This window comes from Aplidium turbinatum, chromosome 6 (genome assembly GCF_918807975.1).
Source record: "Aplidium turbinatum chromosome 6, kaAplTurb1.1, whole genome shotgun sequence".
NCBI lineage: Eukaryota > Metazoa > Chordata > Ascidiacea > Aplousobranchia > Polyclinidae > Aplidium > Aplidium turbinatum.
In genome coordinates this window covers 32,790,832-32,804,921 of record NC_137477.1, presented here as the reverse complement: position 1 = coordinate 32,804,921, position 14,090 = coordinate 32,790,832, and the positions used below count along the sequence as shown (strand labels likewise).

Sequence of the window (14,090 nt, the reverse complement as noted above, 5' to 3'; positions counted from 1 at the left end):
TTGCAAAGAGCGCACGCTGTTAATGAGGTCACTATCCAAGCTTTGAGATAAATTTGCATTGCAAATAATCCCACTCCTGTTATTTCTTTTGTCTCGCTAAGTGAGTTGCATTTGGCTTAAAAAAAACTTGAACTTTCAAGGTAGCCTATAATTACTTTAACCATCTATCTGGCATGGTGCTTTGGTCCAATAGTCATGAATTTGTTCCTTCTGGCCTCTGGGGGTACTTTACATAGACAAATCATAGCCAACTCTAAAAACTCCGGGTAATCTTCTTTTAGCTGTTCTTTTTGCAGTTAGGCAATAGTACCGTAAACATGATGATATAATTTTTTACAACCAGTTGTTGCCGCAATAACGTACTTATTGGTAAATGCACATGTAGATTATAGACGCAAAAATTCATGGCTAGTTATTTTCATCAAATTGGCTATGTCACTGTGTGGCAAATAATATATCGATTAGTTGCAATGTCAAATGCATTGGAAATTGCTTTAATTGATTGTCATTTCACAAACTCAATCCCGGTGTGGCATAAAAGTAGTAGCCAGTTACTTTAGTGCAATTATGTTGATGAAGGGATATCTGTGTGTTGACATCACTAATGTGACGTAAATATCAGCATTTTTCTCCATTTTATTGGAAAATGCATTTTTTGCACCTGAATTGAAATCAAGATTAGCTAGACTTATGTCATGCATTAAATTTGGATAGGAAACTATTCATTCTGCATCGTTTGTTACTTAAATGAAGCTTCTACCATTTGAGGTTCATGAGATATGGACGTTGGAGCCATTTGCCTTCCTGCAGAAAAGTGAAAGAGCTTGAGCTACTTCTAAACATAAAAATTTCTTAAAATTATTTTGCATGTGATATTTTTTCACCAAATAGAACACTTTAAACGCCTGGCACCAACACAATTCCCAAAAAGTGTTTTTATAAGCAGCCACCCTAATAAGCAGCCATGACGGTATAGCTTATTGGATTGGGAAGTTTTACGACGATTACTTTGTTGAGGCTTTCTAAAATAGATCAACAGATGCCCAAGGTTCGAGCCAAACAAGCCACCGGCATGCTGTGGTGATGAAGCGTTAATCGGATTGGTAAGATCGACGAAAAAATCTAGACGCTGCAATAGGAATACAATAGAATTCGCGTCAAGCAGTGTCGCTGTGAGATGTACCATGGCCTGCTTCATAGAGATAGACTGGAAGTGAAATCACGCAGGTAGGTGGCCAAGTTAGGGCGAGATTTTTTTTCACGGATTTATCAAATTATTCCAATATATCAAAAAAGTAATAAATGCAACAGAACATAATGCAATTACTGCTTTGTTGGTTGTGGCTTTAATCAAAGCAAAAATTATGCTTCATGTGAAAATTATTGTATTTTCTACGAATGATGTTTGCAGTACAAGTGTGGCACGAAACAGCTAAATCCGTTTTCGGGATTTTGTTTTACTTCGTTACGTACCACAAACCTAAATTGTTTCTGGTAGAGCACAAGGGTCGACTTGCCTTCGCTGAGAAATCCAACATCGGGAGCTTAAAGTGGCTTTGTTATTGAATGTGATTTTATTTGAATAAGGTAAGTCTCACGAGCCTTATTCAAAGTTCGAACGATTTGGTGACCTGGTGGCATTGGAGACAGTGCTGCCAAAAAGCGACTTCAGTGAAAACTTCTGCTTTCCTCGCTAGAGCGAGCGAGTGAAAGCGACACCGGCCCAACTTTTGCTAGCCTTTTTAGATTTTTTTTAAAGTCAGCTAGATAAATAAATAACTAGAAAGTTTAGAAAATAGCCTAAGTCAGCTAGATCAGTGGCCCCCCTTGCTGGGAACCACTGATCTAGGCGAGTAGTTAGCCTTTTTTCCCTCCCTAGATTTTTTTTTGGAATCAGCCTTTTCCCCTTAAGGGAATCAGCTGATTGCCACGTAGAAAGAGGTCAGGTGAGAATAGCCAGTTAGCTACAGCGAGTCTAGACAGTACGTGACCAGCTTTTAGGGTGTGGTCAAGTCAGAATTAGCTAAATTTTCCTTCAGAAGGAAAATTTAAAACTTTAAAAGCTTGGACTTTGGTAAGTCTTTGTTAATTCTTTATATTTAAAATATAGTCTATACTCTTAACACCAGCTATACTCATGGGCGACTCTAAGGCCAACGAGTTTCAGTATCAAAGAACCTTGGTTGTGCAAGCATCCAGCCAGTCCTGGCTTGATGTAAGCACTTTCATAGGTTTCTTTATGGAAGGCGGTTTCCTTGCCAAATATGGAAAGGAGCTAAACTCTGTGCGTGCCAAGAGCCTGCGGCAGCACATTTTCACCGTTACTTTCTCAGCTTCTGAGAACGAAACGAAATCCTTGTTGATGGAACAGCTGGCGCTAGACCATCAGTCACACGTGACCTACAAGCACAAGGAAATTGATTACGTAATCAAAGCATGGCGCCCTATGCCACCATGCGACGTGATTACTTTATATCCAGTGCCAGGCGAGTGGCATCTGGATTTAATCAACGAGTTTGCTTGCCAAGCAAACTGGGGGAAAGTCTATCAGATGACCAAAGGTAGACATAAGCAGCACCCCACCATCTGCAACGAGTTTCTGCATGTCTACCTGCAGAACTCTAATTTGGAAAACATCCCAGAAAAGGTGCAGATGTTCGGTGAATGGATTTCAATCACCAAGCCTGGAGAAGGACATTTGCCACTCTGCCAAATTTGCAAAGTCCGGGGACACCTAACGTCAAAGTGTCCCACGAAACCTAAAAAGACCCAGGCCAATCCACATCGAGACGGGGCGTCCAAAACTGATCCACCCCGTGACCAGGCGTCCAAGCCGACCAGAAAACGGACGCATACAAGAAGATCAAAACGCTCTATGGACAGAAGCAACGAACTATTCTGCCAAAGATCAGAGGCCGCTTTCCTTGCCAGGCAGGCCGAGAAGTCCAGACCGCGTTTTGCTGCATTCCAGACCAAGAAAAACGCATGTGTCAGATTCGTCGCCAACCAGGCAGCAGCTCGCCTGTCCTGTATGCCGGTCAACAGGCTGGCACAAACCTGGTTGCAATGCAAGAGCGAAATTCCGGGAAAACTGTAGGAAGAGAAAGAACCCCACCACGAGCGACGATGGCTTTATCACCGTGGGCAAAGGAGGGAAACACAATCCCAAAACCTCCGTGCGCAGCATCTTTTCGTCAGATGCTGAGATAGTGGATAAGCCCAAGTCCAACACAGAGTCCAAGACATCGACTCCAAAACAACCATTGCACAAGCGGAGATCGGTTTCCAAATCAGCATCTCCCAGGACGACGAATCCCAGAGACCACGACGCATCCCACGCCAGCTCCAAGGATACGCCGGTCTCATTTGACAATGACAACTCGTCAACTGACTCGGAGTCCATTTCTTCGAGAGAGTCTACGCGGGCTGAACTGACCGGGACCTCTCCTCCCTATCGAAATGTCTTCAGTTCGGTAGATGAGCTCACGGACTCAGACGGCATCCCACCCAACGTCACGGTCTAGTCCAACCTCTTAAACTTTAATCTGCTTTTTCTTTATCGATAATCATGTTCGCAGATACGGAGAGTGACGATTCGGACGCCGGACTGGGCAACCTCAAGGTTGGCTCAATGAACATCAACGGAATATCCAAGAAAATGCGAGATGTCAAAAACTTCTTTACATCTCACAGACTCTCTGTACTGGCAATACAAGAAACACATAGAATCCCCACCGATCAATTCGAGACGTGGGCTCAACATAACAATTACATAACATACACCAACATAGAACCTGACAGAACTCCATTCTATGCAGGAACAATGTTCATCGTTAAGAAAGACATACACGACAGGTCCGAAATCACACATCACAACATAGTACAAAATCGAATACATCACCTCAACATTAAATGTGGTAAAAATAACATAAACATATTCAACGCATACCTTCCGCAGAGCAGCGGAGAGAGAAAGTCATGTTTTGAACTGCTCTCCGAGGCTATGCTGGAATATGAACATGACAATGTGGTCTTACTTGGTGATTTTAACGTGATCCTTGATCCGTTGGACACTGCTAAGCCGCAATTTTTCTTCACTACACCGGATAAAACAGCACTTAGAACATTAATACATCATAACCAATTGACAGATATATTCAGACAAGAATATCCTTACAAAAGACTGTTCACGCGCCAAAACCACAACAGTAAGACCAGGATAGATAGAATATACATAAATGAACATGCACTTGAAAATTATCATAACATCAAACATGAATACTTCACATCATCAGACCACTGCACATTACCAATAATTCATCTCCAATATCAACAACACACCAATTGGGGTGAATATTCATACAAAATCAATAACAGCATATTAGAATATGCTCACGTCATAACAGAGCTCGAAACGGCTTGGGAAAATTGGACTATAAACGTACCACAAATAGAACCACGCGGGCGGTGCTGATCTGCGCCCTGACATTGTCCTGCAACGCCCTGACGGTGTCACGGTTGTATGTGACGTCACTTGCCCGTTCGACTACGGCGCGGATTCCCTTCGAAAAGCCGCCGACAGGAAACACGACAAGTACGGCGAGTTATGTGTAAACATATTGGAAGACAGGAAGCGCCCTTGCAGGGACGTCCTGTCACTTCCGTTCGTCGTAGGCTCCCTCGGGAGCTATGCTCCGTTGAGCTCTCGGGCTTTGGCGGCCTTAGGTGTTCCTGCTCGTGGGGTAGCAGAGGTGGCTAGAAAAGTGGCTTCCCTCTCAATCGAAGGTTCCCTCCGTGTCTGGAAAGCTTGGAACGCCGGGCTCACTCGTGGAGGGGCTACGCCATAGAAAAGACGATTCCAGCGATCAGAAGCTCAATTCCCCAACAGCAGAAGCTCTGCAGTAAGCATCCGAGCGCGCAAGACAGCAAACCTCAAAACCCGCCAGTAATTGTGTGACGTCATAGTATGTTAAATCCATTGTTTCATTATCAATTTACCTGTAAACAATTGTCGTTTCATCAGCATGCTGCAGCTCAATGAAGAATACAATCATCATCAATAAAATAAAATAGCAATATATGAATTAAGTATATATTGCATATCGTGAATGGACTCATATCATCATCAATGACGTAATATCATTAACAACACTGGATCTGTATTTTCATATTTCAATATTTTAGATTATCACACACTACCTTCTCCCGATATGCTGCTCTTTCCCGCTCGGATCAACCTCGCGTTGCTTTTAACTCATCGATAATCATGATTTCCCGATCAACTCGATGCAACCTCCAAAGTTTCATCCCACTATTCTATATTTTTCCTGGTAACGTAGCCTAGTCATATCTACGCTTCGATCGCTAGTCCCCCCGACCCATCTGGGCGAACCTGCCTCAACGTCTGGCCAGTGCACATCCGTGCTCGTTGGTTCAGCGTCAACACTTTTTCGGTAGGTAAAGCATACAATATATTCCCACTTACCATCTTTTTTTTTACACCAATTAATTGAGTCTTTGCTCCAGATTTTATATAATTTTCGTCTCCCACGAGTATTCAAATCGTCCTTGTAGCTAAGCTTCTCTTCCTCGTGGGAGACCCCAAAGTTTATCCGCTCTGCCTACGGGCAGACCGGGTATAGGAGTCAAACGTACCTGTGTTACGGTCACGTGATGGAGACGTGGGCGCTGCCTGGCTTTATAAAACTTCTGTCGCCCGGCCCGTCGTGAGCTGACCTTTTTGCGTTTGCAGAAAGCAAATCCCGTCTCCCTGGCCGTTCCGCCATTCTAACTTTTGCGGACGAGTCGCACAAAAATCTCGATCCACACTTTCCTTCCACAGGTACCTAGACTCCCCAGCCTGGCCCCCGCGACCTAAGCTGGTGGACTTCCCTTCCGGGTGCATCGCCACCCCATAATCACGCCGCTCCCCGCCTCCACGGGGCGTGGCAGGCCGGTTCTTTAAAGTCTCTGACCTGGCTATGTTTATTGTGTTCTTCTCGCCGTGTCAATTATTTTGTACTCGTGCGTCGTTGACCAAAATAAAACAGTTCATCATCGACTGATCGAACTCTCGCAAGATGTCGCACTCAAGCGTAGAGAAGATTACAATCAGGCCAAAAACATGCTCCTCACTTTGGACGCTCATCCAAACCTTAACTTGGAAGAACGTCGACCGGAATTCTTAGAGAAAATCCAAAATTTCTATGACTACAAAGCAATTGGATCTCAAATCAGATCCAGAACAACTCCAACAAGCGATGAAGAGCCTTCCAAAAGCTTCTTCAAAGCAGAAGAACAAAATTGTAAAAGCAGCTCTATCACTGAGATACACGACGCAAACAAAACAACTCTCACCAAGAAAGAAGACATTCTCAAAGAAGTACATAGCTTCTACCACTCCCTATGGGGTATAAAAGACAACATAAAATCTCAAGAACAAAACAACTACTTAAACATTCTTGGAGAGGCCAAAATTGAGGAAGACGCAGCTGAACAAGCGGAACAGCTAATCAGTCTAAAAGAAGTAAAAACCGCCATCGATTCTCTTAACAAAGATTCTGCACCTGGATCAGATGGTCTCGGCTCATTATTCTACCAAAAATGCTGGCATTTCCTGAAACACGACATTCTAGAGATGCTTACAAATTGCTACTTGAGAAAAACAATGACTCCCTCAATGAGAGAAGCAAAAGTGAAGTTAATCTTTAAAAAAGGTGAAAAAGAAAAGCTCAAAAATTGGAGACCGATCTCTCTGCTAAACACAGACTACAAGATCTTGAGCAAAATCCTCTCCAACAGACTCACACCCATGATCACAAACCTGATTTGTCCGAATCAGAAATGTGGACTACCAAACCGCAGAATAGAGCATGTTACAATGAATATACAAGCTGCCCTGAAAGCTTCTCAAACACAACACAGGGACTTGTACATCATGATAACTGATTTTGAAAAAGCTTTCGATAGAGTTAGTCACTCTTTCCTCTATGGAATCTTGAAGAAACTCGGAGTAAAACCAATAATGATGAATTACCTGTCATTAGTTTACAACAAAACAAAAAGCAAGATAGAAATCAATGGAGCTTTAACAAAACAAATAAACGTTAAAAGGGGCATATGACAGGGTTGTCCCCTCAGCATGCTCTATTTCATAATCTGTGCTGACGTTCTCACCCGACGCATAGAGAAAAACCATCTCATCAACGGCTTTCGCTTTTCCAAGCTGACAATCAAAATCCAGCAATATGCGGACGACACCACATTCATCACAAGAGACATTCCATCTCTCAAGGAAATCAACAAAGAACTAGCCATCTACCAGACGATGTCCGGCCAGAAAGTGAACCAGGGAAAGACCCAGATCCTGGCGTCCAAACCTGACCTGGCCCAAAGAGCTCAGCAACTCTTTCCAGAAGCTGCGATCTTGAACAACGTCAAGATCCTGGGCATCTGGCTAGGCACAAACAAAACAGAACTTGACAAGATGAACTGGCAGACCGCCATCAAGAAAACACAGACGATCGCCAACATCCACAAACCACGAAGACTCTCCCTCTATGGAAAGATTTCCATCATCAACACTCTCTTGATACCCGTCACTTTGCGTCTCAGTGCTGATGCCAACGAAACAACACATCAAAGAACTGAACAAAATCCTATTCGGCTTCCTCTGGCATCCTTCGCAATTTGAACAGCTCCAGAGAAGCAAGACATTCCCTCCTGTCAAAGATGGAGGCATCAGCATGGTGGACATCCAATCAAAATACCAAACTAGTCGCATAGACAGAATTCGACACCTCTTCCCACTAGAAGACGCCACCGAAATCTGGCACGAAAGGGCCATGTTCAATTTGAGCTACAGAATGAGACACATTAATCCTCATCTGTTCTCCAACAGCATTCCGCATGCACCAATTCCAAACGAAATGTACGCGGACATCTTCAAGTCCTTTTGTAACCTCAAAGGCTTGAAACACGACTGGGAAAATACTTCCTACAAAAACATCTATCTCAATCTGAAAACGCAAAATGAAAAGAAAATTGACAAGATTGATCAAAACGGAAAGAAGATTCCTTGGAATGAGATCCTCTTGAAAAACAAGGGAATCAAACTCCTCCTTCCACCTCACCTATCCTCCATGTCCTTTCGGATTGCACATGGAGGATACAAATGGGGAGATTTTAATAGATCAATACATTCCGACAGAATAACAAGCTGCAAATTCTGCAGAAAACCAGAAGACAATGTGACCCACGTCCCCACCAAGTGCTCCTTTGCGCTAGGAATATGGGAGCGCCTCAAACAACAATATCTTGACCTAACCAAAGAAGACATGGAAATAACAAAGGACATGATCCTCTACAACCAAATCCCTGACGGACAGAAGAACAACCCGATTCTTTTGACCATGATGAATGTCGCCAAGCACACCATCATCCAAAAGAAGATATCTCTGGACATAGGCGACACATATATACAGGACACAAAACGGTCCACCATTCAAGCCCTGTGGGTCATCATGACAAAAACGAAAGACAAAACACAAAAACATAACATTCCTTTGTCATCTGACATTTCTACTTCTTCTAAACCTCCTCCTACGGTCAGAAGAAAGAAGAACCAGTCGAGATCCACTCTTCAACCGCCCCTCAGTCGTCCTCGGTGGTAGGGATGACTGATTGCAGCGGTGGATCTCACTAGCACAGTACGGTCATAGATCATCTTTGAAGAAGATTAGACAGCCAAGGGTGTAACAACCCACCTTTAACCCGTCCCTCTCACTCATCTGCAACGGCCTGATGCCGGAAGAGTGATTGCAGCGGGAGATCTTTAACCGTCCCTCTCCGTTTGTCCCACTCGCCATGGGATAACAGGATTGCAGCGGCCCATTCCAAGATGACTCTGGGGTCAGCGAAAGCTACCCTCCCTCTGGCCGCTCCTCTCTGGCATCTCCGCCAAATGAGATGTCAGACTGCAGTGGCCCGTTTTCTACAAACAGGTGCCCTTCTTCAAGCGGGCAACAAGAAGATACACACACACACAAACAAACTCAAATAAAATTAAAATTAACTCTCTACCAAAACGCGCTAGTTCTCTATGCTTGACCCGCCATCTCCTAGTCTGCTCCAACATCAGCAAGAGGAAAGTCGAGACAGGCAGATCAGCTTGAGGCAGCCACTAACCAAACATTTACATCCACAGATTACCATCTACCGCGGTGGGTCCCTTCGGTCGGAGTAAGTCTCTCGCCTCCCTGGTAGGTATCTTCCATGTAAGTATGGTGTGCCTGCTGAGTGTTTGGGTGTGTGGACGGCTCCCGGAGCGGACGCACTAATGATGAGACAGGAAACAAATCCATTTTGTATGGAAAGTTTGTAAACCTGCAAGATGTAGTGGTATCCATCTTGAACTCTGAGCGTTGCGCAAAAAAAAAAGAAAAAAAAAAGGCTTTGTTAATGTGAGTCCTACAACGCACATTTGTGGCCAAAAAAAATGACAGGGAAGATAATGTAGTGCATGCAATTGCATAAACGAAGAAGGATCTGCATGTTGCTTCATTACTCTCTTATAGTGCAGTGACACACAGGGGCGCCGGAAGCGGGGGGGCGGCCGCCCCCCCTGCCCCCAATTTTTTTGCAGATGGAGGGGCAGGGGGGGCAAAGGTGCCCTTTTAAATTCATGTAAGCTACTGCACATTTTGCAATATAACAATTTCTGCTATTCGCTTTTAGCCTAATTATAATCATTCGTTTTTACCTCAAAATAATATATACGGCACAAAATTTTGCAACACAGTACAGGCCTTAAAACTCGTTTTTTGTCGGCAGCCATCGTGGCCTACCGGGACCTCCTTCTCGGCGGCCAAATCTGCGTGCTTGGAGGCCAAAATACAAAATTAAAATAACGATAGCACAAGTAAATAGAATTAAATTTGAAAGAATGCAAAAATGATCACTTAGCGTTGTTGAAGTCTGGGCCTGGGCGACGTCCTACAATAGAATCGTTGCACCACGCAATAACTGCTTTATCGGGATTGTAATCCAGTAGCCTACTGCGGGACCGTCTAACGACACTCGCACGAGTGTCTCCAATGTGGCTGATTTTAAAGAAGTTCGCCACTCCCTTAGAATTCTCTTTAGTAACGATTCTCTTTGTGTTGACGATGACGGCAAGGTAATAAAATAAGTATTTCAATGATGTGAAGGACATTACTAAAAGAAGCATAATTTTTGCAAAGTATGATCAAAAAATGTTTTCCCCTCAGATGTCAACTAACCTAGTTCTCCTTTCTAACTAACCTAGTTCTCCTTTTTAATGTCCGACAACATCGAATCGACATAAAAACGATAATATTGCCAGCCGATGTAAATTAGCACTTCGGATTAAGACTTTGTTAAAATAAACGTCGGGAATTGCAAACAAGACTTACAGCGCAGGTGATCGCAGATGGATATAGCCTATTCCATCAATAACAAATATTCCTGCACAATGCAACAGTGAAGATTATGACGCGCTGACCTAATTTTGCGTCACTCTTTGATACTACATATTTTCGACAGTTAATCCACGATCATTCTATTGCGAAATTAAAGAATTGGCTAGAAGAGACCGGCGGCCAAACTTGGCCGATTGAAGAGGTAGCACCGGCGGTCATTCAAGCGCTACTTAGCGGCCATGGCCGCAGGCTGCTTTAAGGCTTGACAGTAGGTGACATCATTATAACATAGCATGATGCCCTTCTTTGTATATCGGACACTTGTAGGCTATCATTACTCAATTCATAGTGAGCTGATAGATTAGCATTATCGCTATATCTTATCTTAAAACTTGAAAAAAAATTGGCCTTTTAGTAAACAAAGTGCTCTTTTTTCGTAATCTTGCCCCCCCAATCAAAAATCGTTCCGGCGCCCCTGGTGACACACAATGCAGATGACATGGTTAAGGCGTAAATAAGTATCATTTACTATGGTGCATTCCATGAAGGTTCACAAGTCATGTGCATACACAGCAAATGATAATATTAATAGCAGAGTTCTTTCGAAGACAGTGGGTGATTGGTTATCATGTTCGACTTATGCTACACTGTGGGAAGTTTGTAGGGAGAGTCAGTATCAAAGAGCTGTCACTTTGAAGATATTCTTTAATTTTAGCATATGCATTTTATTGTGAAATTGTTTAATAATAGGCCTATCGGTAAATTTTGTTCGGTCAGATTCTACAGTAAGTTGGTCAAAGGTCAAGAGTGTGACCTGATCTGCGGTGATTTTCCGTGCCGGAATCCAGCTTTCTCTTTTGGAAGGAGCGGTTTTTTGTCTTTTTTTTTTATAAAAGTAGGCTACTATATAGTATAGTGCTGCTTGCTGTATTTATGTTGCCTCACTGGAATGGCAAAACTGATAAGGCAGCTGAAAGAGGGGAACTGGCCAATCTACTCTTCTTTCGCAGTGCTCAATATCAAGCAGAAAACCACCTTTCCTTTTGAACAGTGAGTTAAGTATACTAAGATAACAAAATGCACAAAAGTATTGTCAACCATTAAATGCGTGTACCTGTTGCACATCAAACTCTTGTGTATGGAGGCTCACCTCCGTCGTGGTAGATGACCCTAAAGTTACTTGCAATTGTTCAATTGATGCCAATCCGCTGCAAAACACATAGCCTACTGTTAAAAGAGTATCAATTTTTACAAATATGTATGTAGGTTTGTATCAGAGCCGAAGTGACCTTTGATGAACTAGATGCTCATTTTGTAATTTTTCAGATGCTAAATGTTAATTTTGTCACAATTGTTAAATCTAATGCTTTTCACGTAGGCCTACGCGTAAATAGAGCAACGAACTCATGCACAAGCAAAGTTACTCACTCCAAGCAATGCGCTGCCGTTAGTACGTGGATATCGTCGATCAAAGTTCCACCACAATTGGCGTCGACAATTGATATATAAGCCTGAAAACGCAAAATTTAAATACACTTTTAAACAACAATGTCACAATTCTTTCTCTAGTTCTTATACTTAAAGAGATCAAATTTTTGAATATCAAACGTCTTTCTCGATTCCAAAATAAACATACTTGCATCAGCTACTTTACAATTGGCAATAAGTTACATTTTCACAATCTATTCAATATCGGCTAGAACTTCAACATATTTTTGTTACAACTTTTACTCGCCATAATACACAACTCAAATCACATCTATAATAAAAACTATTTAATCATACTCAAATCACTCGGCGGGTTCAATCACTTTATAACAGGTTTGGTGACCCCTGAACAAGACCAAGAAGTTTCTAGAATCTCACGTACACAAAATTTTGTAGAAGCAGATTTTACAATAAAAGGTTGCGTAACTAAAGGTTATTATAAGTCAGTATTCGACGAAATACCACAACAGAATTACACAATAAAATAATTCACCTATTCTAAACATGAATGCAGCCTGCCGCCCGAACAACGCATATTGACTGTGACAAACAATTAATAAAAAAAATAACGACAAGCCCCCTAACTCTTTTCAGTGACAACATGGCCTTCAGAGTTACGGCAAGTTATGTCACATTTTGTAAGCAGCTTTAAGACCTGCTTTTGTTTTCTTGATCTTTTCAAAAGTAAAAAACTGTTTGTTGAGGTTACTAATAGTTCGGGAAACTTGTTGTAGTTGTTTTAGTTTTGTTATATATCATTTCAATTTGATTATACGTCGTCAGTTTGATCAATTATCAGTTTGATCATTCAATCATCAATCATACCAATTTTTAGTGAATTTGCATTTCCATTTGTTTGAACAATAGATACTATTAATAGCCTACTACAAAAAGTGCTCAATGCCAAGCAAAAAAGCCAAGCAGAGCATCAAATATAGTTATCACTTTCTAAAACCTCTACAGCCTGCTTCACCCTAAAAGAATGATGCTTTAATACCGTTTGAGAATGGTTCGTAATATTAGGTTCAAACCTGGATACAATTCTTTTCTGAACAAACTGAACAGTGATATTAAGAATATCAATAACTCTCCGGATCTGTTGATATCAAGATCATAAACCTAATTTACATCGAACCCAAAATGCAAGTTGATTTACTGAGAGTTCACCAATAAGTAGCCTCGTCTGCCTTAAACCTTGGTCACATTATAAAGTAGTATTAGGCTACTCTTAATAAAAAATGTCAAATTACAGTATATCGAACGCTCTTCTCTCTCAGTAATAGGCTACGCTAATATATGATTTATGCAACGTAGCAATAGCATAATATTATGTTCTGCCATAAAATTTGCCGTTTGTGCGCACGACATGCCGACCACAACAAGAATAACTGTAGAATTGTTATTATCGAGATTGCAAAGGTGGCTTACCGTCCACGGCCACCTTTTCACTCTGGCATCCATACCATTGCTGATTCGCATAGTTGAGGTTTTACCACATGTCGTTGATCGATCTGCAACGAAAAACCACACAGCACATTAACTGAAAATCCAGTCGCCACAAAGGTTAAAATGCAAAAGCAAACAAGTCAATTTGAAACAATACTTTCTTGGCACTTTTTCAAACCATTACATATTATTTTAGAAAAACTTTAAACACAGACTGTCTGATCACAAGGCATCTACAGTAATTAAAAGTACACTCAGAGGCGCCGGAAGCGGGGAAAAGGGGGCGGATGCTCTTCCTGCCCTCAATTTTTCTGTGGATAGAGGGGCAAGGGGGGCAATGGTGCCCTTTAAACCCTATCTTAATACGAGCTGTTTTCGTACGGGAAAAGCACGTCACGGGCTATCGTAGCCCCGTGCTAATTAATCGCTAATAGCAGGAGCTATGAAAATCACAGAGCCAAAATATTTTACAAGATAATAGCCATGTGTATTGTGCGTATAGAAATTAAATTTTTACCCAACAAATTTATTCAAATAAAGTGTTTGAGATAAAAAGACGTCAGAAAGACGGTTTTTATTCTACTTTCCCAAAAATAGCTTCAAAATTGAAATTTTTGAATTATAGCATAAATTAATGCTAAATTAAACAAAAAATTACCTTTGTTCATAAATATAAGACATTTTTGGGCTTTTTTACATTTCAAAGTAATTGCACTA

The 14,090-nt window shown here is 41.8% G+C and overlaps 1 protein-coding gene across 1 annotated transcript; it reads right to left on the bottom strand.

Moving 5' to 3' along the window:
• Positions 1 to 731: 731 nt before the first annotated feature.
• Positions 732 to 13,413, bottom strand: LOC145772147 (chymotrypsin-1-like). The gene is made up of 4 exons (XM_082583989.1): positions 13,356 to 13,413; positions 11,868 to 11,950; positions 11,590 to 11,647; positions 732 to 804 (listed from the first exon to the last, which is right to left on the bottom strand). The coding sequence occupies exons 1-4, from the start codon at positions 13,404 to 13,406 to the stop codon at positions 757 to 759; spliced, it is 240 nt and encodes a 79-aa protein (XP_082440115.1). The 5' UTR covers positions 13,407 to 13,413; the 3' UTR covers positions 732 to 756.
• Between the last annotated feature and the right edge of the window lie 677 nt (positions 13,414 to 14,090).

What these genes read in the sequence shown, in the direction of transcription:
- LOC145772147 (XM_082583989.1), bottom strand. Translation starts at nt 13,406, where the DNA reads ATGCGAATCAGCAATGGTATGGATGCCAGAGTGAAAAGGTGGCCGTGG. An exon ending in TGAAAAGGTGGCCGTGGACG is followed by an intron (nt 11,951 to 13,355) that starts GTAAGCCACCTT and finishes TTGCGTTTTCAG; the next exon opens with GCTTATATATCAATTGTCGA. An exon ending in GGTCATCTACCACGACGGAG is followed by an intron (nt 805 to 11,589) that starts GTGAGCCTCCAT and finishes ACTTTTCTGCAG; the next exon opens with GAAGGCAAATGGCTCCAACG.